The sequence below is a fragment of the Capra hircus genome, chromosome 6, assembly GCF_001704415.2.
Source record: "Capra hircus breed San Clemente chromosome 6, ASM170441v1, whole genome shotgun sequence".
Lineage (NCBI taxonomy): Eukaryota > Metazoa > Chordata > Mammalia > Artiodactyla > Bovidae > Capra > Capra hircus.
The window spans coordinates 6,685,605-6,712,651 of record NC_030813.1 but is presented as its reverse complement, the minus strand read 5'-3'; the positions used below and the strand labels follow the sequence as shown (position 1 = coordinate 6,712,651).

At 39.2% G+C, this 27,047-nt stretch overlaps 1 protein-coding gene across 4 annotated transcripts in view; it reads left to right on the top strand.

Annotated features, from left to right (window-relative positions):
- The window catches only part of SYNPO2 (synaptopodin 2), a 202,097-nt gene that overhangs the window by 152,350 nt on the left and 22,700 nt on the right, over window positions 1-27,047 (top strand). For 3 of the 4 annotated variants that reach the window (XM_005681273.3, XM_005681272.3, XM_018049179.1), the window contains exons 2-4: window positions 8,373-8,524; window positions 11,745-12,544; window positions 14,947-17,132. In XM_005681273.3, coding sequence (XP_005681330.2) covers window positions 8,373-8,524; window positions 11,745-12,544; window positions 14,947-17,132 — 3,138 coding nt within the window. Of the gene's footprint in view, window positions 1-8,372; window positions 8,525-11,744; window positions 12,545-14,946; window positions 17,133-24,293; window positions 25,522-27,047 lie in introns of those variants that run through there. The other variant, XM_013964455.2, reaches the window with a different exon arrangement.

Sequence of the window (27,047 nt, the reverse complement as noted above, 5' to 3'; positions counted from 1 at the left end):
CCGCAATGATTTAAATATTTTAAATGACTTGTGATCATTATTATTAATTCCTATTATTTTACTCAAATACATAGAGGCACTAAGTCTCATTGAGCATGTGGAAGTTTTTTATACTTTAATTAAATGTATTCTGAGTTTTTTTTTTTTTTTTTAAGATTTTCATGTGTTTTTAAATGTTGGCTTTTACTTTCTTGCTTTGGTGTTGTCTTAACTGTAACATCCTTTAAAAAAGTTCGTGCTCGCCTCTCCATTTCTAATTTTCTGTAAACCAAACAAAAAAGCTTATTAGAATTGTATAAAATTGAGCAAATAGACTGAAAAAAGATCCCAGATACTTAGAGTGAGGTACAGAAGTTTTAGGTAACTGTATTTTTAACTGTATTTTAACCACTCAAAATACTGTTGAGTATACTTACAGGTTTTTTAGATAGCTAAATTCTTAATAGATGAGGTATTGCAGCATAATTAACATTTGGTTAATAGTTGGGTGTACAGTTAATAAATATAAACAGAGACTTGAGAAACCCAAATGGTGAGTGCTAGCTTTATTCTTTTCTGAGTCTTCCTAATTATACTACTTATTTGTCTAATCTTTTAGGCTTTACATGTGCTTTTTTTAAATGAGGTCTTGAAAAAAATTTTTTTTAATTCTGTGTAAATATTTATAAAAAGAATGTGCATGCAGTTCAAAGCCTTTGTGCAATCTTTCAGAATTTAATCCAACAAACGCATAGACAGGGACATGTCCTACATAAGGCTCTGGCCCATCAGGGTTTTTCTGAAAGAGCTGGGATGTTTACATTCTTTGGAAGGAAAGAAGAGCAGAGAATACCATTCCATATTTGTACTTGTTGGTTTTCTAGCATGGTGGCTGCTTTATAACAGCTCATAGCGCTTACACTGTGGCTTCGTTTCTGCCTGTGGAATCACATTGGTATGCAGATTCTTAAGTATGCAGCCCCCATGGATTAAGGCCCTCATTCCTGTCAAAGAGAGTTATTTACTTCAGGAATTTTTCCAAAGTTGCTACCAGGAATACTTTTTACTTTTATGGTGACTTGGTCCCTAAGGATAAAGACAGTCATCCAAAAGGAAAACTTTTTGCCAAGTAGCTGGACATATATTTACTGGGCAGAACAGAAAAGTTCCTAATCTTCATCAGTTTGAGAACAGATTATTGAGTGTGGATTCCTAGTGTCTACTTGTATTTTGCACCCATGACCTGACTTGTATATATAGTTGAGAATTCTTTTCACTAGACAATTCGTGTAATTTAATTTCTTATTAAGTTCTTCACCTACTAATCAATGCTTTAATGGAGAAAAGCCTTGCTTAATTTTAGGAATTATCTATTCTTCTTTTAGAACAGTGGCTTTTCTGAAACTTCCTTGCTTGTCCTCAAGTTTTAATCCCCCTCTGTTTCTCCTCCTTTATTCTTGGCAGATGGTGACCCCACACAATTTATCTAGTATAAGTTCCTGCACTGTCCTGTCTGTCTTGAAATACCAGCATTTGTGTCCATCTTTTTTTTCCTTTTCTGTATCTGAGAAACAGTTGCCCTTTTACCTCTTGTCTTTTTTTTACCTTCTATGTTTGCCCTTAATTCTATCTTTCTGTATCAGCTCACAGTTCATTTGCAGGAAATAGATGCCTCTCTAGTTATTTTAGGGAGAAAAGGAATGTAAGTGCTTATAGAATTGTTGAAAGCTCTGGAAAGACAGGGCCTCCAGAAAAGGCTTCAGACAAGCACTGCAGACCTGGCTATCCAAGGGATTGGCAACATTTGCCACAATCAGGAAATTAAGGAGTCGAAGCTATTGGGCTGGCCCAGCACTGGGTCTAGGGTTACATACCTTAGCTGTGATCTGGGATTAAGACGCTGCCAGTAGAACTGCTGTATCCAGAGTATCAGTCATCTCTACCAGATCTGCAGCAGCAAGATGGATGCCTTACAGTCTAATTCCTCTCTTTGCTTAATTCAGTTTCAAGTGCAAATTTCTTACAGGTACATCGTTTTGTTGAAATTAAATCACACCTAGAACCTAAGCTGAAGGAAAGTCTGGGAAATATTATTTTTTCTCCTTTGCTTCTGCTGCACCCAAGATACTTTCCAAGGGGCTTGAGACAAAAGTCAAGCAATCCATTTAACTGTTTGCCAGTCTTTTCTACTGACTTTTGATTTACTCAGTTACTAGTTCTATTTCTTATTTATTTATCCCAGTCTAGAGATATTTCCTCCGGAGAAGGCAATGGCAACCCACTCCAGTACTCTTGACTGGAGAATCCCAGTCATGGATTCCTCTGTCCATGGAAGATCTCATGGACAGAGGAGCCTGGTAGGCTGCAGTCCATGGGGTCGCTAAGATTCAGATATGACTGAGCGACTTCACTTTTCACTTTTCACTTGCACGCCTTGGAGAAGGAAATGGCAACCCACTCCAGTGTTCTTGCCTGGAGAATCCCAGGGACGAGGGAGCCTGGTGGGCTGCCGTCTATGGGGTCGCGCAGAGTCAGACACGACTGAAGCGACTCAGCAGCAGCAGATATTTCCTCAACCTTTTTTTCCATTTCACTGTTTGCATTTCTGCACTAAATTCCAAGATTTTGTACTTCCTACTATTAATATTTTTCTTGGGTTATTATTATTTTTATTACATGGTGTGCTGGTCCTTATTGTTTTCTTTTGCCTTGTCATCCTGAAATTGTTATATTCCTATTGATTTCCAAAAATATTGTGCCACCATAAACATGACTTCCCAACAACTTGTGTACTCACTTTTGGTACTAGAAAACCCCTCAGCAGGGGCTGAGGTTGGATTTTGGAATCTGGATAGGAAACCCATTAAAAGTAGGATTATTTGCTTACTTCTAAAACCTTAACTATACATCATTGCTGCACCTTCCACTGACCATTCTGACCATTTTTCTGGACAGCTGATGAATACGGGGTTACCTAAGTCTTCAGTTTAAGAGCCACTTGGGGTGAGGGAATGCTTATTAAATTTGTCTCAGAAGTATGAGGTAAGTTTTGCCAAAAGCCTGAAGTGGAAAACTGAAGGGCTGGGGCTTCAGAAGGAGCTACTCGATCATAGACTACTTTCCAAATTCCCTCAAAATGTTTTTACTTGTCTGAGGATCATGTCTCTCATCCTGTCTTGGTTATCCTTAGGCCCCAAGACTTTATTTTATGGATTAAGAATAGCCTTGCATGGGATAGGCTTATTTACACTAATTTTCTCTTTCCTTTTCATGTATTTTAATACATATAGTAATGGAATTTAAGGAGGAGATTGTCTTGGTTCTACCACTCACTCTGACATCTTTCAAGTGGACTTGTCAATGAGCTATATGTGAAAATACAACCCATGAGTAAAGACAGTTTTGCTGACGCGAATCTGACACAACTGATATGTCACAGACAATATACAGAATAGTTTAAGTCCAGGGTTCCATGAGAACTCAAATCTTGTGCTTGCCTTCTAGTCAGCTCTAGAAGATGTGGGAATCAAGCAATAGTAAGTTAATAGAAAAGGAGCTTCTTAAAATTTTACCAGGGAATTATTTATCATAAAAGTAAAAGCTGATACTCTTCTCAGATTTTATTTACAAAGTGAAATAATGTTAAATTTCTCACAGAAGCCTTAACTTTACATTTTCACTGGGTTTCAGTAAAATAAATCTTACCTGACATGGGTCAAGAGGTTGTAGGCAATAGGACATAGTATTTTTTAAATATTTACATTACCAGTATTTCTCTTAGTTATGTATCTGATTAAATTGAGAAACACTGAAGGGGAAAATAGTATTTATGGACAGAAGCTCACTCATCTGATTAATGTATTAGGTGTGGAATGAGGTCTCTAAGGGAATGTTTTCAAAGAAAGGGAATTATATCACATGCTCACATAAGTATGTTGTACCAAATCACAGTTTGTAAAAGACAGTTTTACTCAATTTTGAATCTGTAACGTATTATTTTACAAATAGCCATAATATCAACTATTTAAAAATTAAAGATTGAAAAATCTTTAAAGATTAATATATATAAAGCTCTTAAAATAATAAAAGAGGAAAAAGGAAAACAAAATAAACAAAATCTGTCTTTCTCAACACTGGTTTATAGACTGACCAGGCAAGTTTTTCTCCTTCTCTAGTCTTTCCGTTTCCTCCCTGGCTATATACACTATGTCAATTGTTTTTGCACTTCTCTCTCTCTCTTCATTCTAGGGTTCGTGGTATAGACGTTAGACTATTGATGAGGAAGACAGTTTATGTGGTGGTTTAGTTGCTAAGTCGTGTCCAACTCTTGCGACCCCATGGACAAAAGCCCGCCAGGCTCTTCTTTCCCTAGGATTTTCCAGGCGAGGATACTGGAGTGGGTTGCATTTCCTTCTCCAGGGGATCTTCCTGACCAGGGATGAAACCCGGGTCTCCTGCACTGCAGGCAGATTCTTTACCAACTGAGCTACCAGGGAATCCCTGTGATTAGAAACACAAGCTCTGAAGTCAGAATTCCCGTGTTCAATTTCTGGTCTTAGCTGCATAATTTTAGGCAAAGTACCTCACTTTTCTAAGTCTCTGGTTTCCTCTCCATAAAAATGAGGGTAATGACAGGCCATCTGAACATATACAAGTAGAAGTTATATTTCTCATCAAAGTTTTCTGGAGATAAATGATTTAAGGAAGTAAAGAGCTTAGTATAGTTAAGTGTTCAATTTTAAAAAGCCACTAATATTTACATATTTATATCATTACTTCTTCTGGGAGACAATAAATAGGTTGGTGTTCATCCACAATTCAGTTATAAAATATGTACTTACAGAGGAAAAGACAGATGAAAAATTATTTCTCTTAGATTATGATGAGCTAATACCAAGTATATGTATAAAAACTGAAAATAAATCTAGATATGTTCAAACATCTTACAGACAAACTCTATTGGCTTGTTCTTTCTGTGTGTGTGTATCTGTGTGTTGTGTGTGTATAGGAAGTCAATGCATTCTTATTCAGTAATCCCTTCTCGAGCACCTCTGTGAGGTGTATGTGCATCATGGAACTTAACATATATTATTTCTAATCCTTATTAACCCTCAAGAGAGATCAGATTTATTAGTTTTATTTTACATTTTGGAAAACTAGAGCTTAAGAAGGTAATGCAAGTCATCTGACTAAGTTCAGAGGGTTAGTAAGCACTGGGGCCACACGTTTGAAACCTACGCCTTCTTTCATCAGAGCTGGTGTTCGCTTCCACTAGGACACATATTTTATGAATCTAGGCCTAATGGCCTGAGGAGAACTGGTTGATAAGTTTATTCATAGAGATTCAGCACTGTAAATGTTAACGGTTTTTATGTCCAAACTTACTCTTTTTACTGACAAAGTATTTCATTTTAACAAGTAAGAATATTCTCAGGGGATACATTTTTTCTTAGATTCATAATAATGCACAATTATACAAATTGGAAAAATGCATAATTGTATACAGAAGGTGAAGATCTTTTATACACTAATAAATGTTTATTCTTCACAATACCCCTATGAACAGAATCATATTGGTTAAGCTGGTGATTGCAAGGGATATGTCTGGGCACAAATGACTCTGGCAGATAACCTTTGTTTAGTTTAGTCCTATCAAAAATAGAGAAAGAGTAGTCCTTTAGAAAAGCCCTGTGGCAAGGAAAATATCACCATATTTAACATGGTTCATGAGGGAAAAATATTTCCTGCTGTTCAGACAATTGTAAAAGGTCAACTGAGCACAATCGCAGCAGCTGATTCCGAATGTTGACCTCAGAATGCACGCTCTGAAGGAATGCTGATGGCTCCTACCATGGTGCTTTTGCTTATTTGGATTCCACTGAAAGCTCCACTTGACAAGCACAATGATGAATTGCACTCTTCCCATCAAGCAACACATGTTTGGATGATAGACAGCTCTGTTAAGCTGAGGATTTGTTTATCTTCCAAGAACCAATTTTTCATCTTACTCTGCAAACCCATGAAGCTGCTTAAAACTCTTATAACTTATTGCTGATAAATGGAGCATCAGCTTCAAGACTGACCTCGGGGAAGGGGATACAGGATATAACGACACATCTGTTTAATCAACATGAAGCCTCTTTGGTCTTCAAAAGGATGAACTTTCTGTTCATATACTAGTACATCTGACTCCACTGAATGAATGATTTTATGCTTCAAAAACATGTTTTATTATCTTTTTTGTTATCTATTTTTAATCTATTTTATTATATTTAAAAAATTAAATTTAAATGAATGAAATATCCCTAACTTATATGTTCACTGTTGAGTATTGTTTTGTCCTTGATTTATTAACAACTCTTTCATGAATCTCCATTATAATAATTTCATGCAAGACAACAAAATAAGTATAACTGGCAGTCAGTAAACAGATATTTTTCAAAACTGGGCAACTATTCTTTTTCTCATTGTTTTGTCTGCATCTTTAAAGCCTTGGAAATATTGAATTCATTTAATTTTGCAATAAATTGTTGTGTGCTTTCAAAAAAAGAAGGAATGAGATTGATTTTTTTCAGAAAAGGGAAAGGCCTTCATATAATTTATGACTATAAAAGAATAGACCCGCCCAGAACAAAACTAACTGAAACACTTCAAATTTCATTAGCATCATTGTTCTGGCACTTAAAGATATGCTTCTGCCTCCAGGAGTATCATGTAAAATGTAAATAAACATGGAGATATAAACTTTAAAGCTATATCAGTCAGCAAATTAATTATCATTTAAGACCTTAGCAAGAATTAGGGGGCAACTGTTAGAGATAAACTGAAATACATTTTGTGCCCAATCAGAAGTGAGCCTGCCTATGAAAACACTCTAAGAAGTGCTGCTCACCTGGTTCTGAGCTCTTTGGACTCATAATCTTGAGTTTAATAGTCAAACAGGGATCCCTTTGGTGGAAAACAGAAGATGATCTTAAAGTATTCCTAACTTTGAGATTGTGTGATCATGATACATGATTCATTAAAAACCATTAAATTCACATTGTAAAATGAAATCTAAAACATATTAGTATCATTTAGGGTCCCAGCAGAAAATAGGTGGCATATTCAAAGGTGTAATTAAAGATAATATAGTACAGGCTCCTGGAAGCCAGCGAATGAACATGAAGCACCCAGAGGTCAAGAGCAGGAAGCTATTATTACCCTTAGTCTGAAGAGGCAAGGAGGTGGTGTGTGTTATTGGAACACAACAAGAGTTAAGGCATGGTGGAGTGACAGACAGACAGGAGCTCTGACTGTCTACATCGAGGAGCAAAGCCATTGCCAAACCGTGGCCCAGAGGTCCAGCAGGGAGAGCATTTCTCTGCCCTCTCATTTCCCTTGCTCTTTCTCTCTTGTTGGAGCTTCCTGTTGACCAGCGCCAACCAGGAGTCAGCATGCAAGGGAACTTGGCCACTGCAGTCTCTAGAGGCCAGAAAGCAGAGCCAGAGAGGGTAGAGGATGGGCTGAGGGAGAATGACTAGCACGACATTTTACCATAATCGTAATTACACAGAATGTTAACCTTCAGGGAGGACTGTTGCTACTCCCCACTCAGGACTGGTGGGAGCTCTCTGCTGCTCTTCTACTCCTCCGAATTTCTCTTCTTCCAGCATCTGAAAGTTCTCTTCAAGGTTTTTAGTCAGTTCTTGTTCCACTGAATCTGTGCTAGAATATGATGCAGTCCTTAAGCAGGGCTGTTTTTATTTTTTGCAAAATAATCTTTTTTTTCTTCCTTTTTTGCTAAAGTTTGCTTATTATCAAGTCTTGAATAACTGATTTCAATGAAGGATTTTCCCTTTGACATAATTCTTAACATCTTGCTGCCTAATATCCCCCATTTTACTGGAAGGGCTTTCATCAGCTTATTGAGCTGTATAGCTCTCTCCTTAAACTCATTGCCCTGCCATACATCTTGGTGTTCCACCCACAATGAGAAGGCTCTTAAAATTTATTTTAATGAGAGAAGCCATGTTATGATTAGATCAAGCTTCACAGTATGAAATATTTGTTTTTAATCTATAACTAAGTTAAACCTCTGTCTTCGCCATTCTTCACTATTCTTTATTTCATTATTCTTGTTCCTTCACCATAGATTTACTGTCTTTTTTGTCTATTTACCTAGAAAGCTATGAATTGAATGTTTGATAGTATGGTATGTAATAAATTGTACCAGGGGTGAGAAGTGTTTAAGATTGTCTTATAGGTTAACAGGCGAATTAAAACTCAGGGCTGATTTTAGTTTGCGGATCTATTTACTACTCTCAAGTAAAAATTTCTCCAAGACAGTAGCGTGTTTTTTTTTTTACAAGTTATATAATTCTAATTATTGTGTCCTTTTTTACTCCATTCAGATCAGAAGCCAGAGCAAAGCCTCTGGGTCTGGGCTCTGTGAGGGGGATGAAGTGGTTTCTATCAATGGCAACCCTTGTGCAGACCTCACCTACCCAGAAGTCATCAAGCTCATGGAAAGCATAACAGACTCTCTCCAAATGCTCGTCAAAAGGTAAAAAGATTTGTTGGAATATTTATTTTCTCTTGAAACTACATAGCAACAATTACAGCTCCTACTGTCATATAAACTGTTCTCTATGGGGAAGTGAGGGTGCTCTGTATGTTAGTATAAACAGAAAAACCATAGTGTTTGGAAAATGGTAATTCTAATCAGCTGAATTTTCTGGTTAATTGAGAATTAACTTGAAAAGTTTGTTTCAAGAATTTTGTTGAAAATCTTAGGTATTTTAGACCACTTCCTTAGGAAGCTTGGCTTTGGTCAACAGGAAGTCCAACAAGAGAGAAAGAGCAAGGGAAATGAGAGGGCAGGGAAATGCTGTCCCTGCTGGACCTGCTGGGCCACGGTTTGGCAATGGCTTTGCTCCTCGATGTAGACAGTCAGAGCTCCTGTCTTTCTGTCACTCTACCATGCCAGGGATAAAACTCATGTCTCCCACATTGCAGGCGGATTCTTTACCACTGAGGGGCTTCCCTGGTGGCTCAGATGGTAAATAATTCACCTGCAATGCAGGAGATCTGGGTTCTATCCCTGGGTCAGAAAGATCGCCTGGAGAAGGGAATGTCAGCCTACTCTAGGATTCTTACCTGGGAAATCCCAAGGACAGAGGAGCCTGGCGGGCTACAGTCCATAGCGTCGCAAAGAGTTGACACACACAGAGACTAACACTTTCACTTTCACTTTCTTTACCACTGAGTCATCTAGGAAGCCACATACAGCGTTACCCCTCTGGTAATCATTCAATATGATTCCATTTCTATACAAACACGAACGTACTTTGGCCAAAATTTTGTGACAATAAAGAAATCTCACCATTCTCTCACAATCTCCCATCTAAACGTTTACCCTCAAGTCCATTGTGCAAACCACTGAGATTCTACTTATTTATAAAGCTGCCATTTGCTTTTTCGAGGGATCTAATAGAAACCTTGCCAAGTATAGTCACAGTGTTGGCCATTATTACATTTAAATCTCTGAGGTATTTGAAGTTCCATCTTTGTAAAGGTTTAATCACATCCAAAATAGGAGAAAAACCTTTTCTAATTTATTCCCCTTTAGTGTCTTTGCTGATTTAATGAGGCCAGTCTCTTCAGAACACACTTGCCAAGTGGAACATCCCCTACTAGTTCTTGTTTTGATGACTGTCATTGGGAAAGTCTTTGGTGGTTTAAAGCTGAGTCTTAGGTACAGATTTACTTTTAAAAGTAAATGGACTAGTTCTCTGCTACTTTTAATAACTGGAATCTTGATTATTATTATTTTATCTTAAGTATTTTTATTTTTACAAAATAAATTAATAATTGCAGAGATTTTAAATGAAATCTCTAATGAAAATCATCCCCAAAGTAATTATCACCATCATCACTACCATCCCTACAAATCTGGATATCTGAACATTGTCTCCTGGAATTAAATATGTCTCTTGCTCATGTAACTGTCATCTGTCCCTAGAGGACAAGTGATTTACTTTTCCTGGGCTATTACCCAGAGATAGCTGGGTCAGACTATCAACATGGTCTCTATTATTGTAAATTTTATTTAAATGTTTTACGCACACACACACACACACACACATATAATCATGACACATAAATTTTGGAATTAAGTACTTATGTGCGCTGAATGGAAATGAGCATTTTAAGGTATAAAGCTTTATTTAACCTCTAATTCTTTTATGATTTTTATTCATGTATATCTATCCATTTTATTTTGGCTACCAATAAATGTTAATATTTATCTGACCCATTTGGCTGTATTACAGTCTGTAAAGCTGGAATGAATTCACACTACTCTCTTCTCAGCTTCATAATTTATTGCTAATATAATTCAAAGTGATTTAATCTACTTCTATCTCAAGACCTTCCCAAATTAACTCTGCCCTTTTGAAACGCTTAAATTTCAGTTGCATAGAGTGTATTCATCACTTCCTATATAAGAAATATTTAATTTGCTTTCACCATGTTTTAAAAATACTATATTATAATTTTTTTTGCTATTACCAGGAAGCTCTACAGATTATTTGCACAGAGAAAGCTGCGTTTCATTTGATTGTTAGCTTGTGCTTTGTTTATTTTTGTTTTGCTAAATTCAGTGAAAAGCAAAGTCAAGAGTAATTATTTTGAATATTGGTCTAAATTTTACTACTACATAAATTCTAAGGTGAATTCCTTCGAATATAATAGAAGTATGGGCTCACTCCCTTCAATAAATGATCCTGCATTAGTTAGGGTACTTTTGAGGGAAAAAGAATGGGACTGAGATAGATGCCACTGCTTCTTTAAAAAATTTACAAATGTAAGAAATGAAAGCATCTCCTACAGCTGTTCTGTGAATGATGCTTCTCTTCTAAAAGCAGTAAGAGTTTAAATTAGAGTTTCATGCAAGAAGTCATTTAACCCTTAACTGACTTTGCTTCTTGCAAACACACATTTGCAAAACCAGCTGGGAACAGTTAAGGTCAAAATAAAAAGACTGTGGTGAACAGCTGAGGGCTCCTTATCTGAGCGATTAAGGAACAGTTTGACTTCAGAGATCCTATAAGGAAAATGCTCCAAGTGACAAGTTCAAATAGAGAAGGAGAGACATTTCAGATTATAAATACTCCATGACTCAATGATTCATTGCAGCATGGAAAGGATTTCTTTTTGCACAAGAGTACTGGGCTGGGGTCCACTTATTACAAAACACATGCTCATTGGAGCTTAAAAAACAGCTTCTATTTCATTCCTTTCAAGAAAGCACAGCCTCTAAAAGGATTACTTGAGTTATCTGTATACTAATATTGCTCTGAAGCTGCTGAATATGTTTATAAAACTTTACAATGTGCAGACCTAACTCAGTCAATGACACATTACAATGCTTTGTCATATTATAACAAACATGATTGTTTGAAAACACCCCAATAATTATAGGTGAAGGGCATCCATATAGCTATAAAAAAAAAAAGAAAGAAAAGTGAATTTAGGATGGATTTTGGTTTTATAAACTTTTGTGAGCATTTTTGCTTTGCTTTACAGACAAGTTTATTTGGAAGATCTTTAAATAATAATATAAACATGTTGCCAAGTTCTGTTTTCAAATATGTTGCAGCTGACATTTAGGAGGAAATATTTTTACTGTATTGTGTATTAGACATCATACAAGTGTCAGGAAGTTCTTTGGCAGGTGTAATACACTTTGATTTAACTGTCTGGACTAATTTTCCTGTGTGCAGACCATCCAGTGGAATAAGTGAAACTTCGATCTCTGAAAGTGAAAACAAAAACCAGGAGAATGTCCCCCAGGAAGGGTACTTGGAAAGTACCACCCTACAGATTCGACCAGCCACAAAGAGCCAGTACAGAGAGTTCTACATGGTCCCTGTCAAGAGTGGAGCTCCCCTAGCTGAGGAGCAAGCGAGTGGTGCTGGTTTTTCTGGGAGCATAAAAGAAGAAACAGGCCTGGCCCCTCACACATCTGACTCTGAAAGTGGACGCTCACCAGAGGAGATTATCTTCAGTGAGAAGGCAGAAGCGGGGCGGCCAGGCACTGTGGTTGAGCTGCAACTGTCCCTGTCGCAAGAGAGACACAAGGGCACGAGCGCCGCCGTAGTGGCTCTCCTGGGAGCAGGAAAATCTAAGTCTCCTGACCCAGAGCCTAATTTACAGCATGACGGGATTGTCCACATAAATTCTGCCCCCACTATCGAGAAAGAGGACCCTCCTCTGAGGTCCAGCAAGACCATCCAGATCTCCAGTGGCCAGGGGCTGAGAGTGATCCAGGGAAATGAAGCGGCAGACACGGGGCTGCCCCGCGTGGAGGTGATCTTCGACTGCTCTGACAGGCAGAAGACGGAAGGGTGCAGGCTTCAGGCAGCAAAGGGGTGTGTGGATTCTCCAGTGGAAGGAGGGCAGTCAGAAGCACCTCCTTCTCTGGTATCCTTTGCAGTCTCATCAGAAGGCGCAGAGCAGGGAGAAGATCCACGCTCAGAAAGGGATCACAGCAGACCTCACAAGCACAGAGCGCGCCACGCACGTAAGTCCTGCCCTGGGAGCACTGCTGGGCAGCTGGAAGGGGCTTGGGAGCTTAGGGCGCTTTGCTGCTGGTTTGCCTGCCTGGATTTTTTCTTTTTAAGGTTTTTCTTATGTCTTTCATTGGCTTTTTTTTTTTTTAACTAATGCACAAAATGACAAACATGAAATTGTAGAAAACACCAATTTCTGAACTGGAAGTAATAAGTTTTAACTTTGTAGTAGATTTGAATGTTTTTAATGCACTTTCTTTTCTTCCCAAAGACATGGGGACTGTTAAAGAAAATACTAAAGTTAATGTGCCTTTTTTGATTTGTCTCATATTCCATGTTAAAATAGCATTTGAGAGTCTTTGCAGTCATGTGGATGCTGAGTTTAAATGTCAAAAACGGTTGAGTTTGCTGCGGAGAGGTGTCTTTAAAACACAGGCTCAACCACTGATATTAAAAGCAGATCCTCGTTTTGAAAAAAAATCATTGTGCAGCATGATGATGCTTGCAGAAGGGAGTTTGATGGACAAGGACATGTGTAAGACTGAGCAGTTACATGATCCTCTCCGTTTTGTTAAGTCTTCACTAGACTGCAAAGCATCTCATCTACCTTCTAGACACAGAAGTCAATCCCCAAGGCCATGTGAAGTCATTTAAATGTCTCCCAACTCAAGATATATTTTAAAATCAAGGCCTTTTATGGTGTTTTATTTTACCCAGGAGAGTGATTACAGAAAGGCGAATGAAGATAGGAATGGCAGTTGGGTTTTATGATTTCTATAATTTTCTTTCATGAACTTTTTGAAAACAAATTCGGAATTTCCTTTAGGCATTTGAGGAGGTAAAGACTGACTATCAAAGGCACTTGAATGTATGAGTGATACACAACAGTAATAATCTTGGTTATTCAAAGTAGTATATTAATTCTCCTAACTACGGTTATTCCTTTTAAAGCATATTTTTAGCATAACCATGTGTAGCTGAATTGACAAGTGCTGTTAATCATTCCTTATACTTTAAGCATCTGTATGCATCTTCACATTTATAGCATATTAAACAAGTGTAGTAAGGCAGCACTCACATACTTTACATGTTGGCAGTGAAGTTAGCAACAACTGTGCAACTGTGACTGTCAATTTAATAGTAAGTTGTATAACACTAGTCAAAAAGGAATTACATTTAGGGATGACCATGCTTTTTACTGTTTTCTCTAAGTAAAATTTGATTACCAGTGAATATCTGTAATTTTGTTGTAAAACTATTTTGAGTCTATTTTATTTTTTTTAAATTAACCATTAAGTCTGATTTTTTTTCCCCAGTCACAAACAGAGGTAATTTTCAATCAAAAACAATTTTTTTAATGTCAAATTTTTACTTAACTCTTTTGAGGAATTCAAAAATTATCTGTGAATCATGCTTATTTTTATCATTGATAGTGCTATAAGTTAACTTGCCACCAATTTATTTTTTATAACAATATTAATATTAAAATTTTAAATATAAATTTTTGTTTTTCTAAAACTGTCAGGTTCTCATTATACATGACTTGATTTCTGTATCATTTCTACCCACAGCTATAAAGGTTGCTAGTAATATAATTTAAAATTTCCCCAAGATTTACACTTATTCTTGCTGTAACTAAAGTAGAATTATATTTCCAAGAGAGCGATGCATTTATGAACAACTTTATCTAGACAAGTTTGTAGCTAAAGTTTCTTAGATATAGTCACAATAACTTTATACTCTGAATTATTGTTAATTATTGATTCAGTACCTTCAATTATTATTCATTACCTTTTAAAATTTATTTTTATTTAGTAGCTATGAATGCAAAGACTTTGGGGGAATGGCAAACTAAAAAAAAAGAAAACCTAAATATTTAAACTCATTACATTAAAAGATTTAAGTAAACAATATTTTCTTATTTCTCCCTCCCTCCTTTTTAAAATGCTTGGAAATGTTTTATATCAACATTTTATTTTTAAAATATGAAAATGCAAGGTATGCCCTAAGTTATTTTTGGAAAATATTATTATGTCCTTCATTTATTTCCGTTGTAATTTTAATTATATCCAATTAACTGACATTTATTTTCCAGTGTTTATTGTTAAAGTTTAAGGAGCTATACAGAAACAAACTATGAGACATATTCTAATCAATATAAAAATGTATTTGTAGAAAAAAATGAAGTGACATATATGCAAGTTATATCTATATTATATCATCATATATATCAATATAGAAGTATACATTTTGAAAGAAGAAAGAGAAATGAGTTGGATTGCATCACAATTTAGTACCCAATTGTAAACATGTTTTTTCTGTATTTCTTTTCCCCCAGGAGAGTTGATTTCTGGATTGCTATGCAGTCTTCCTTGAACTCATCACCTCAATGTAATCTTTGTATTTTCCCTAGGGCTCAGGAGGAGTGAAAGCTTATCAGAAAAGCAGGTGAAAGAAGCAAAATCTAAATGCAAAAGCATTGCCCTCCTTCTGACAGATGCCCCCAACCCCAACTCCAAGGGGGTGTTGATGTTTAAGAAGCGTCGTCGGAGGGCCAGGAAATACACGCTCGTCAGCTACGGGACTGGTGAACTTGAGCGAGAGGCAGAGGAGGAGGAGGAAGACGGCGACAAAGAGGATCCATGTGAAGTAGCGTTTCTGGGTGCAAGCGAATCGGAGGTGGATGAAGAATTGTTGTCTGACACTGACGACAACACACACGTTGTGAACTTTGACTGGGACTCTGGTCTAGTGGACATTGAAAAGAAACTGAACAGAGGGGACAAGATGGAGATGCTGCCAGACACCACAGGCAAGGGGGCCCTCATGTTTGCCAAGAGGAGGGAGAGAATGGACCAGATCACAGCCCAAAAAGAGGAGGAGAGGGCGGGTGGAGTGCCAAGCAGAGAGCCAGACGCTGCCCAGACAGCAGGCCTGAGAACCGTGACGTCTTACCAAAGGAAGGAGGAAGAGTCGGTGAGAGTGCAGAGCTCTGTGAGCAAAAGCTACATTGAGGTGAGCCACGGTCTCGGCCATGTGCCCCAACAGAATGGCTTCACTGGGGTGTCTGAGACAGCAGAAGCTCAGAGGATGATCCCTGTGAATAGAACAGCCAAGCCGTTCCCGGGGTCTGGGAACCAGCCGGCACCCCCCTTCTCTCCAAGCCGAAATGTGACAAGTCCCATCGCTGACTTTCCTGCGCCTCCACCTTACTCTGCAGTCACACCCCCACCTGAAACCTTCTCCAGAGCAGTGTCGAGTCCAACAGCCGGCTCAGCACCGCCCCCTCCGTGGCCCCAGCCTGCCCCATGGTCCCAGCCGGCCTTTTACGATTCATCTGAACGAATAGCTTCCCGGGATGAAAGGATTGCGGTGCCAGCGAAAAGAACGGGGATATTGCAAGAGGCCAAAAGGAGAAGCACAACAAAACCCATGTTCACTTTTAAAGAGCCCAAAGTCAGCCCCAATCCTGAACTCTTGTCACTTCTTCAAAATTCTGAGGGGAAAAAGGGCCCTGGAGCGGGAGCAGATTCCGGACCTGAAGAAGACTACCTCAGTTTAGGAGCAGAGGCTTGTAACTTCATGCAAGGCTCCTCTGCAAAACAGAAGACCCCGCCTCCTGTCGCTCCAAAGCCTGCTGTCAAGTCCTCATCCTCCCAACCAGTCACTCCGGTTTCTCCAGTCTGGTCGCCAGGAGTGGCTCCAGCGCAACCTCCTGCCTTCCCCACATCCAGCCCGTCACATGGCACCGTGGTCTCCTCCATCAAAATCGCGCAGCCTTCTTACGCTCCCGGCCGGCCTGCAAGTGCTCTGAACCTGGCTGGTCCTTTCAAAGGCCCACAGGCAGCGGTAGCCAGCCGGAACTATACTCCCAAACCAGCAGCTCCCACACCGACAGTGAACGCTGCTCATGCTGGTGCGGTGGGAGCATCCAATGAGCTTCCAGGAATGAGTGGGAAGGGAGCCCAGCTCTTTGCTAAGAGGCAGTCAAGGATGGAGAAGTACGTGGTAGATTCGGACACCGTGCAGGCCCACGCTGCCCGGGCTCATTCTCCCACCCCGTCTCTCCCTGCCGGTTGGAAGTACTCCTCCAATGTCCGAGCGCCTCCGCCTGTGGCCTACAATCCTATCCACTCCCCCTCCTACCCACCGGCTGCTGTCAAGTCTCAGCCATCAGGCCCACAGGCCTCCAAGACAGGCAAGAAAAAGGGCAAGAAACCCCTCAATGCTTTGGATGTCATGAAGCACCAACCCTATCAGCTTAATGCGTCCTTGTTTACTTTCCAACCTCCAGATGCGAAGGACGGCCTCCCCGCAAAGCCATCGGTTAAGGTCAGTTCAGTGCCAGCTGCGAAGCAAGCTCTTCCTCCTCGGCCAGTGAACGCTCGCTCGCCCACTGATGTGCAGGCCTCCTCTGTGTACTCCGTGCCAGCCTATACCTCTCCACCTTCCTTCTTTGCTGAGGCCACCTCACCGGTCAGCGCTTCCCCAGTGCCCGTGGCCATCCCCACCTCTCCAAAGCAGGAATCAGCCTCAACATCCTACTTTGTGGCACCAAGGCCAAAGTTCTCAGCAAAGAAGAGCGGTGTCACAGTTCAGGTGTGGAAACCATCTGTGGTGGAAGAGTAATCTTTTAGCGGAAGCTGAGTGTCCACTTTGCTTGAAACGAATTGTTTGCGGTGTTAACTTGAGTCCCAGAGAATGCCTAGCGAGTCCTCAACTTACTTAATTTCAGATGTCACCTCGCAATCTGGGTCCAAGAAGCAGAATGTTTTTAATGAGTCAGAAATCTAACTCAGATTGACTTAAAACATATTTATCTTCTTTGCACAGTTAAAAAAATCTGGGAGCACCCCCAAATAGACATGGGCCATTGTATTAAGTAAGCAGGATACTTAGGGTTTATGCATTTAGCCACAAGACAGTGATCAGTGTTATCAACATTAGGACACAGTCTTTATGTGACAGAACAGCTGTGTTCCTACAGTGAAAAGGTTCGATTATAGTGAAAATATAACATGTATTGACTGATGTTTCCTTTCTAAGTAGTGCTTTATCTCTATTACTAGTATTAAGGGATAAGAAATTTATTGAGGACAGGGATCAGCTCTGGTCTGTCAACCTCAGCCACCTGCTTGATGTCACAGAGAACTTGGGGATTGTTGGAATGTACATAGTTTACCAAGGTAGATAAGAAAGGGGGGATTAATAATTACAGAGTACTTATTATCTACCAGGCTTCTTGCCAGATGTTTTATATATATTAGCTCATTTCAAAGACTTCTTTAAAGTAAACTGGCTGGGCAAGAAGGATAATTATTCTTAGAGGTTGATTCCCATCCTCCCTCCCCAATTACTTAAGAAACTCAGTTAGTACCTCTCCAATTGCCCATGAAAGCATGTTTGTTTTCCTCAGCTGAGGCAAGCGGGAGAGTACATTATAAAGGAGGAACCTATCAAAAGGTGGGTAGGCTTCAGATAAAGGCACATGTGTGACCATTGTTTTCCTTTTGGAAACCATGTGATTGGGAGGTTACCGACTCTGGGTTACTGAAGGGTTACTGACTCTGGGGGCTGACTGTGAAGCACAAGGAACCCCATGTGTGTGGAGGCTGTAGGGTGAGAACACACAGTTATTAGCATCATTTCTGAGTGACCTCACAGAGTTTTTCCTTCTGTTTATTTTTTGCTTTCTGACCACTGTTTCTCCCACTGTTCCTGGCAATTCTATTCTTGCACCTTCATTTTATTATCTATATTTGATGGACCAGGAGGATTAAGGCAAGGTTACCTTGTAAATTTGGATTGGTCACACACCATGTCATCATCCAGCTGGCTCTGAAGTCAATAATGTTTCTGACAGTAAACCTGAAGACCTTTCTCATATCTATTTTAAGTCCAAGTCTGACCAACCACGGAAACTATTCAACATGAATTAATGTAGAGAACCACAAAGCATTTTTGACAACTCCAAGGAAAACCATCTTCTCAATAGAAGAGATATGTCTAGAGACTTCTCATAAAAGTTTGCCTGGTGTGAGGGTACATGGTACCATGTTAATCCTCTTAAAATATCTGTATTCCTGTTCTTTTTCTGCTATCACTGTCAATCGGCTATATTTTCACTATCCTATTAAAATATTACTATCTTCTTTATCTGTTCAATGTATTTAAAAAAAATTCCTGTATGAGCTGTTCTAAGTCATTTTTCCTGATATTTCGCTTATATCACTCTGCAAATATCTGTGTTTCTTTTTTGTGAACATTTCCACTTCTCTGTACACTGCAAAACTGCAAGCCATAGGTATTTCTATGATATAACACAGAGGAGAATTAAGTTAGCTACAGAACAATGGGGCTTATTCTTTTTCTCTGGAAAATCTTCTATTGGCTTTGATGGCAGTTTACCTAGAGGTTAGAACCACAGGATGTAGCTTGGTCTTTTTTTCCCTTTTTGGGAAATCAATTAGGAAGATTCATACGGGATAAAGGAAAAAGCAGTCTATCCATTATATAATACTATTGTTTGTACTACTTGTTCCCTGGAAAGGAAGTCTGTTGAATGCTGTGCATTTTGCATTCTTTTCTAATAGAACAACCAAAAAAGGCATCTTAAGGTGAAGCAGGAAAAGAGGTCATTTTTATAACTTTGCATTCTTAACACAGCATTGAAAGAACGGCGTGAATTAGGGAGAAGACAGTGGAACACAAGGTAGTCAATTTGAGTCCTCTGGTTCAAAAGTATCCTAGAATGGTGACGACCCGCAAGTATTCCCAGTTGTCCAGTGGTTTGTGGTATGTAGGAATGAGGAGTGTTTGGGGTCTGTTTCCTGTAGGACAGGTGGCCATCTGAGCAGAGCTACTATTTGGAGTTGATGACTAAAGACACAGCTAACATGGCTGGGACTGTCATGGGGTTCCCAAAAAGCTTCCAAGAAGCATGGCAGGTATGCAGTCAAAGCGTCCACAACTTCGACTGGGAGCTGGTAGCATAGCTCTCATCCGGAACCATTCAGTCCCAAATTATGGAAAAGGCAGAGAATCTTCCAGAATTGTATCCACAGCAGAATCTAACTTCATCCTGAGAGATGAAGGCATGGAGGGGAGAAGGACTAAGCCAACTCCCTGGAGGAGAAGAGATTTCTTTGTCTTTTTTCCTCAGCCAGGGAGCCCCTGGGAACTTGCATGCAGAATAAGCTGGGTGTGTCACCTTTCAGACTGGAGTTCTGGAAATGATGTCAGTGTGGCAGGCGGGAGACTTAGGACTCATGACATCAGCTTCCTTCCCACTGGACACCCTTTGAGTTCTGGGTGTTGTTGGCTTTTCTTGGTAGCAGATGTTTCAGTTGGTTAGTTGACTGGTTTGAGGGTATGAGGAAGCTTGGCCTTTGTTAGCTTAATTTCTATGCAGAACACCTATGAAGTCAAGTTTTCATCACCAACACAATGGCAACGTTCATTTACTGAGTGCTTGTGTTATGTTAGGCGCCTTATGTACATTATATGGTTTACAGGCACTGGGATATAAAATAAAATGTAACAATAGTCACTGACTTCCTACAAGACCTTATGCAAATTTCTTTCTACCAGTGTCCCCTTAATAATGTCTCTAACCTTTCTTCCTGGAATGTTGTACCATACTGAGTACAGCACACAAGACCAGATATTCTATGAAGAAAGGTGCTTTGTAAATTTAAGTACACATACTCCTCTCAGTCCTATAGAAGGGCAGATTGAATCACAGAACTCTTAAGATTGGGGATCTAACCATTGCCACTTTGATCTTAGAACAGTTACAGTTTTATTTCTAATATTTCAATAATAAACTCATTCTTCTTTGAGAGAAGAAAATCACACTGTTTCTGCATTTTGAATATTCATTGATAGTATAAAGCATACATTTTTAAGAATATGTTTTATAAGACACATTGGGGCTGTCATTTTGAAGCATGTAAAAGTTTGTACTTCAAAATATTTCTTGTATGATTTTTAATGATAACATGTATCTCATTTAATCTTCACAGGAAGCAACTCATCTTAACTATAGGAAAATTGATCTGAGTTACAATAGTTCTTGAGACTAAGCCAGGGTTCTTTAACTCTTCAAGATAGTGCTGACTCCTTCCAGAACGTGGGTTTCATAGCGCTCCTGAATATTATCACACAGCTGAATTCTAGCCTGGCAGCAAGGGTCACATCTGATATGTTAAGAACAAATGATCTGTGTTTAAAGGGAATGGACTAACTTATGCGGGACCACTGTTTTGTTTAGTTACTAGCTTAAAAAAACTTCGAAGGCCGTTTTCCGCTGACAGGCATATCATACACTCTGACTGCAGCACTTTCACAGAAGTCTCTTGAGAACACAAGAAGACACACGGCTGTTAGTGTCTGAGTTTGGATTTAATCTTCCAAACAAAAGTTTTTTGCTTTGTATCATTTAATCCAGTTATAAATTTGAGAACCTACAAGCACCCATATTCTACAGGTGAATTCCTGAAATCTATTGCTATTTTATGAGTCACCACTGGCCGAGCAGGAAGGGTATTTGAAGTCATGGTCATCAAAAAGAAGTGATTGTTTTCTAAAAAGCTAAATGCTTAAAATGTTTCCAGAGGGAAGCAGTGGGCTGTGTTCTCATTCCCTCTTACAGTCAGAGTTGTTGAGTTTGTTATAAAAATTGTTAAAAGTTCATGAGAAAAATATGTAAATTCTGAGAACCAACATCATATTCCCAGAAGCACTGACCCTTGCTGGTCTCAAGTCCCCTTATCACTGGACTCTGGGGGACATAAAGACTCATGTAACACTTCGGTGCCACTGAGTTTGTCAACAAGTATTCTGGGAAAAAGCAAAATTGTATTCTTCTGTAGACTTCCCACCAAGATTGGCCAAAGGCCATAAAACAAGCTAGTAAATTCCCACAGGACCCAAACACCAGGCAAAATTGCTAAAAGGCTAGTCTGAGTTAGAAAGTAAAAGGAAAAAAATTACAGACCATCCTGTGCGACATCGGGCCAATAACAGCCAAAAGCCCCCAAATCAGATTATCTTTTCCTTGATGTTATCAGGTACAGCCAGTTTCTTAAATTAAAAAAAAAAAAAGAATATTTCCATAGTATGTATACTTTTATACTGAATTACCATTTGGCACTTGGAAATCATAGACCTTACTGAGTGAGTGAGTGAGTGAAGTCACTCAGTCGTGTCTGAATCTTTGTGACCCCATGGACGGTAGCCCACCAGACTCCTCTGTCCATATGATTTTCCAGGCAAGAATACTGGAGTGGGTTGCCATTTCCTTCTCCAGGAGATCTTCCCAACCCAGGGATCGAACCCAGGTCTCCCACATTGTAGGCAGACACTTTACCATCTGAGCCACCAAGGAAGAGCCCATAGACCTTACTACTCAGAAGCAACTGAATGAAGAGAAATTTAATTTAGAAATATCAAATCCTGTCAGATATTTCTCAGATTCCTGATTTTATCAGAGCTATGCCAGCTAATAAAGTATTTCTTAAGTATAAAAAGTTAGACTTCTACAGGATCCTATAGTTTAAATAGTTATTGATACACAGAATTTCATAAATTTTCATTTTTTTGGTTCTAAATGTAAAGTTCCTCATGTTTACCTCTGTTTATACCTCATTCTTGTGTTTATCTAAATTTTGTGTGTTTCATGACTTATGCAATACATTCAGGGTCCCTAATAAAAGTAATTACAAGGACCTACTTTCCAGCCGACACTTCTTCCTCTGTGCTGTGCTCAGTCGCTCAGTTGTGTCCAGCTCTTTGCAACCGTATGGACTGTAGCCCGCCAGGCTCCTCTGTCCATAGGGGTTCTTCAGGCAAGAGTACTGGAGTGGGTTGCCATGCCCTCCTCCAGGGGATCTTCCCAACCCAGGGATCAGACTCAGGCTTTCCACATTCCAGGTGGATTCTTTACAGTCTAAGCTACCAGGGAAGCCCCTTCTTCCTCTACCTGGTAATAGTAATAATAATATTTAAAATAATAACATTCCAATATACCATGGAGGAATCCTGCCCTCATAGCCCCTACTTCTTGAGCTTCCTGATAACTATTATTAGTTGTTCATGGAATATAAACACAGATCACAATTAGCTCTAAGTTGAAAAGAAATGCACATTTAGGGAATAAATTAAGAAAAATTTTCTTCTTGGAACTAAATATCAAAAAACAACAGTAAGTATTTTAAATTGTTCTTCAGGAGACATTTTAGAAGTCAGAGAGAGTCTTTGATATCTTTAGTTAGTGGAATAGTCTGTTCTCGAGATCATACAAAGAGCCTGAGTTTAGATTACAGTTCAAGTACAGAGGACACGGGTGGGGATGTAAGCTGTAACAGTCATTCACACAATCTCATAAGATCTAAGGAAAAGATAGGGTGAGGGGATGATGTATTAAGTTTCTACTAAAAGCCAGGAGTGGTCATAAATATTTTATGTAAATTATAATACCTAGCATTAACTGAGCACAAACTTTGGGCCCTGAGTTGTCCCAAGTATCTTCATAGATTCTCTCTTTTTAAAAAAAAAATGGAGATATGATTGACATATAACAGTATATTACTATTAGTTTCAGGTGTACAATATAATAATTTGATATTAGTATATATTGCAAACTGATCATCACAGTTAAGCCCAGCTATAACATCCATCATCACACATAGTTACAAATTTTTTTCCTTATGATAAGAACTTTAAAAATCTACTCTCTTAGCAACTTTCAAATGTACAATACAGTATTCTTAACTATGGGCTTCCCTGGTGGCTCAGATGGTAAAGAATATGCCTGTAGTATGTCAGATCCAGGTTCAATCCCTGGGTTGGGAAGACACCATGGAGAAGGGAATGCTTACTCACTCCCACATTCTTGCCTGGAGAATTCCACGGACAGAGGAGCCTGGCAGGCTACAGTCCATGTGGTCACAATGAGTCAGACATGACAGCAGCTAACTTTTTCGCCTTTTTTTCATTGTTAATTGCAGTTACATGCTACGCAGTATCCCCAGGACTTATTTATTTTGTAACTGGTAGTTTGCACCTTTAACCACCTTCACCCATTTTGCCCGCCCACACCTCCACCCCTCTGGTAACCACCTCAAATTATCTTTTATAGTCAGCAGTCCTTATGAGATAGGTATCACCATAATCCTCAGTTTATAGATGGGATTCTGAGGCACAAACAGGCTGAATATCTTGCCCAAGATCACACGGTATTAAGCAGCGGACCCTGGATTTCATGTCGACCTACACCCTTAACCAATGACATTGTGATTTAATTTACTCAGAATTACCCTGGAAGTGAAGGCACTATTACTTCCATTCATAGGTGAGGTATCTGAAGCTCAGAGAGGCTAACCAACTTGTCTGGCAATCATCAAGCTTACAAGTAGTGGGCTAGGGTTGGAACTACATACTTATCTGACACCCAAGCCCAGGCTCCCCCTTCAGTACGACATGAACATGCCCCACTCTCGGAGACCTGTTAATTGTATCTTCACCAAACTACCCACCAACAGCCCACTGTATATGCTTAATGGATGGCTTTTACTATGTTGAGTGACATTAGAAAGTACCCCACTACTTTCATAAGATTGCTTATAAAATCAGATGCTATAATAATATGTGGGAAGTGAAAAACCAGTCTAAAAAGAAGCCTCTGTTTTATAAGTGGAAATAGATTTCACAGTGATTTTGTATTTTTGAATTCCCAAAATTCTTTCACTTTTCTTTCAGGATGAAAAGGTGAAATTTATGGGCTGCGGGTAGTGAGGAATGTCATTTAAAAAAAAAAATCAAAGGCTCTACATAAAAGGAAGTGCTACCCTTCATGCCTTTCCCAGTAAAAGTAATTCAAGGAACTTTCTTATCATGATGAATCAGCACGCAGCTTGGCTTGCTACTGAACCAATAAGAACTTGAGACATTTCAACAAGGATAATTCTAAACAGAATAATGCTGACAGAGTCACAAGTTTTCAGTGTTTCAAATATATCTAAAAATGTAGTCGTCACTGGAATCTTGGAGTTCCATGAAGTCCCTTTTGGCTGAACTCGCACGCATTCACCCTGGGTACGGATGAAGCAGCAAACCTTTCTTGCCACAACACCCTCGATGGAAGTTTTCTCAAAAGGTTATTTCTGTCAAAAAGTTCCCAGAAAGGGCAGTTTTATACCTCATATTTTTCTAGTAGTTCTTTGTTTTTTTAGCTTTGGGTTTTTGTTTGTATTTGTTTTAAACTATGTCTAATTGTCATTTTGAAAACATCTCCTAAAGAACTAGTGTAAATTTTAAGGAGAAAAGATGTGAACTTCTAAGTTAATCTTAAAAACAAAAACAAAAACCAAAAAACCCCTCATATATTTTGGAGAGTTTCATGGCCTTAATTGTAGAGCCATTAATAAAGTGATAATTTTGAGGGCTTACTATATGCTAGGTGCCATTCTAAATACTTGACAAATGTTAGCTTTCACAGTCATCATAAAATGACTAGCGTATGAAGAAAGTACCATTATCATGCTATTTTACAGATGAGAAAATACAGTAAAGATAAGGAACCTGTCTAAGTGATGGGGCTGATCAAGACCCAACAGACTCCAGACCCCTTCTCTAATCAAATCACATGGCTACATTACTGCCCTTGATCACAGAAAGACAAAGGTCACTATATATAAAAGAAGTTACCCATCAGAGGCGATAAGCGACACCTATCTCAGGAATAACTTAAAACCTTCTAAATCAAAGAAATGTTGAAAAAGCTTTGATAGCCCCAAATGATAGACACTTTTGAACAGGTACAAGGGGAAAACTATGTTTTTTACTTCCATCAGCCTGTTTGCTTATAACTCAAAAACGCTGGGGGAAGCTTAATATTTCGCTTGTTACAATTGATCAGTTCAGTTCAGTTCAGTTGCTCAGTCGTGTCCGACTCTTTGTGACGCCATGAACTGAGGCAGGCCAGGCCTCCCTGTCCATCACCAACTTCTGGAGTTTACTCAAACTCATCTGCATTGAGTTGGTGATGCCATCCAACCAGCTCATCCTCTGTCATCCCCTTCTCCTCCTGCCCTGAATCTTTCCCAGCATCAGGGTCTTTTTCAATGACTCAACTCTTCGCATGACGTGGACAAAGCATTGGAGTCTCAGCTTCAATGTCAGTCCTTCCAATGAACACCCAGGACTGATCTCCTTTGGGATGGACTGGTTGGATCTCCTTGCAGTCCAAAGGACTCTCAAGAGTCTTCTCCAACACTACAGTTCAAATGCATCAATTCTTCGGCACTCAGCTTTCTTTATAGTCCAACTCTCACATCCATACATGACCACTGGAAAAACCATAGCCTTGACTAGACGAACCTTTGCTGACAAAGTAATGTCCCTGCTTTTTAATATGCTGTCTAGGTTGGTCATAACTTTCCTTTCAAGGAGTAAGCGTCTTTTAATTTCATGGCTGCAGTCACCATCTGCAGTGATTTTGGAGTCCCCCAAAATAAAGTCTGACACTGTTTCCACTGTTTCCCCATCTATTTGCCATGAAGTGATGGGACCAGATGCCATGATCTTAGATTTCTGAAAGTTGAGCTTTAAGCCAACTTTTTCACTCTCCTCTTTTGCTTTCATCAAGAGGCCCTTCTTCACTTTCTGCCATAAGGGTGGTGTCATCTGCATATCTGAGGTTATTGATATTTCTCCTGGCAATCTTGATTCCAGCTTGTGTTTCTTCCAGCCCAGCGTTTCTCTTGATGTATTCTGCATAGAAGTTAAATAAGCAGGATGACAATATACAGCCTTGACGTACTCCTTTTCCTATTTGGAACCAGTCTGTTTGCTATTCTATGTCCAATTCTAACTGTTGCTTCCTGACCTGCATACAGATTTCTCAAGAGGCAGGTCAGGTGGTCTGGTATTCCCATCTCCTTCAGAATTTTCCACAGTTTATCATGATCCACACAGTCAAAGGCTTTGGCATAGTCAATAAAGCAGAAATAGACGTCTTTCTGGCACTCTCTTGCTTTTTCGATGATCCAGCAGATGCTGGCAATTTGATCTCTGGTTCCTCTGCCTTTTCTAAAACCAGCTTGAACATCAGGAAGTTCACGGTTCACGTATTGCTGAAGCTTGGCTTGGAGAATTTTGAGCATTACTTTACTAGTGTGTGAGATAAGAGCAATCATGCAGTAGTTTGATCATTCTTTGGCATTGCCTTTCTTTGGGATTGGAATGAAAACTGACCTTTTCCAGTCCTGTGGCTACTGCTGAGTTTTCCAAATTTGCTGACATATTGAGTGCAGCAGTTTCATAGCATCATCTTTTAGGATTTGAAATAACTCAACTGGAATTCCATCACATCCACTAGCTTTGTTTGTGATTTCACATTCCAGGATTTCTGGCTTTAGGTGAGTGATCACACCATCATGATTATATGGGTCATGAAGATCTTTTTTGTTTAGTTCTTCTGTGTATTCTTGCCACCTCTTTCTAATATCTTCT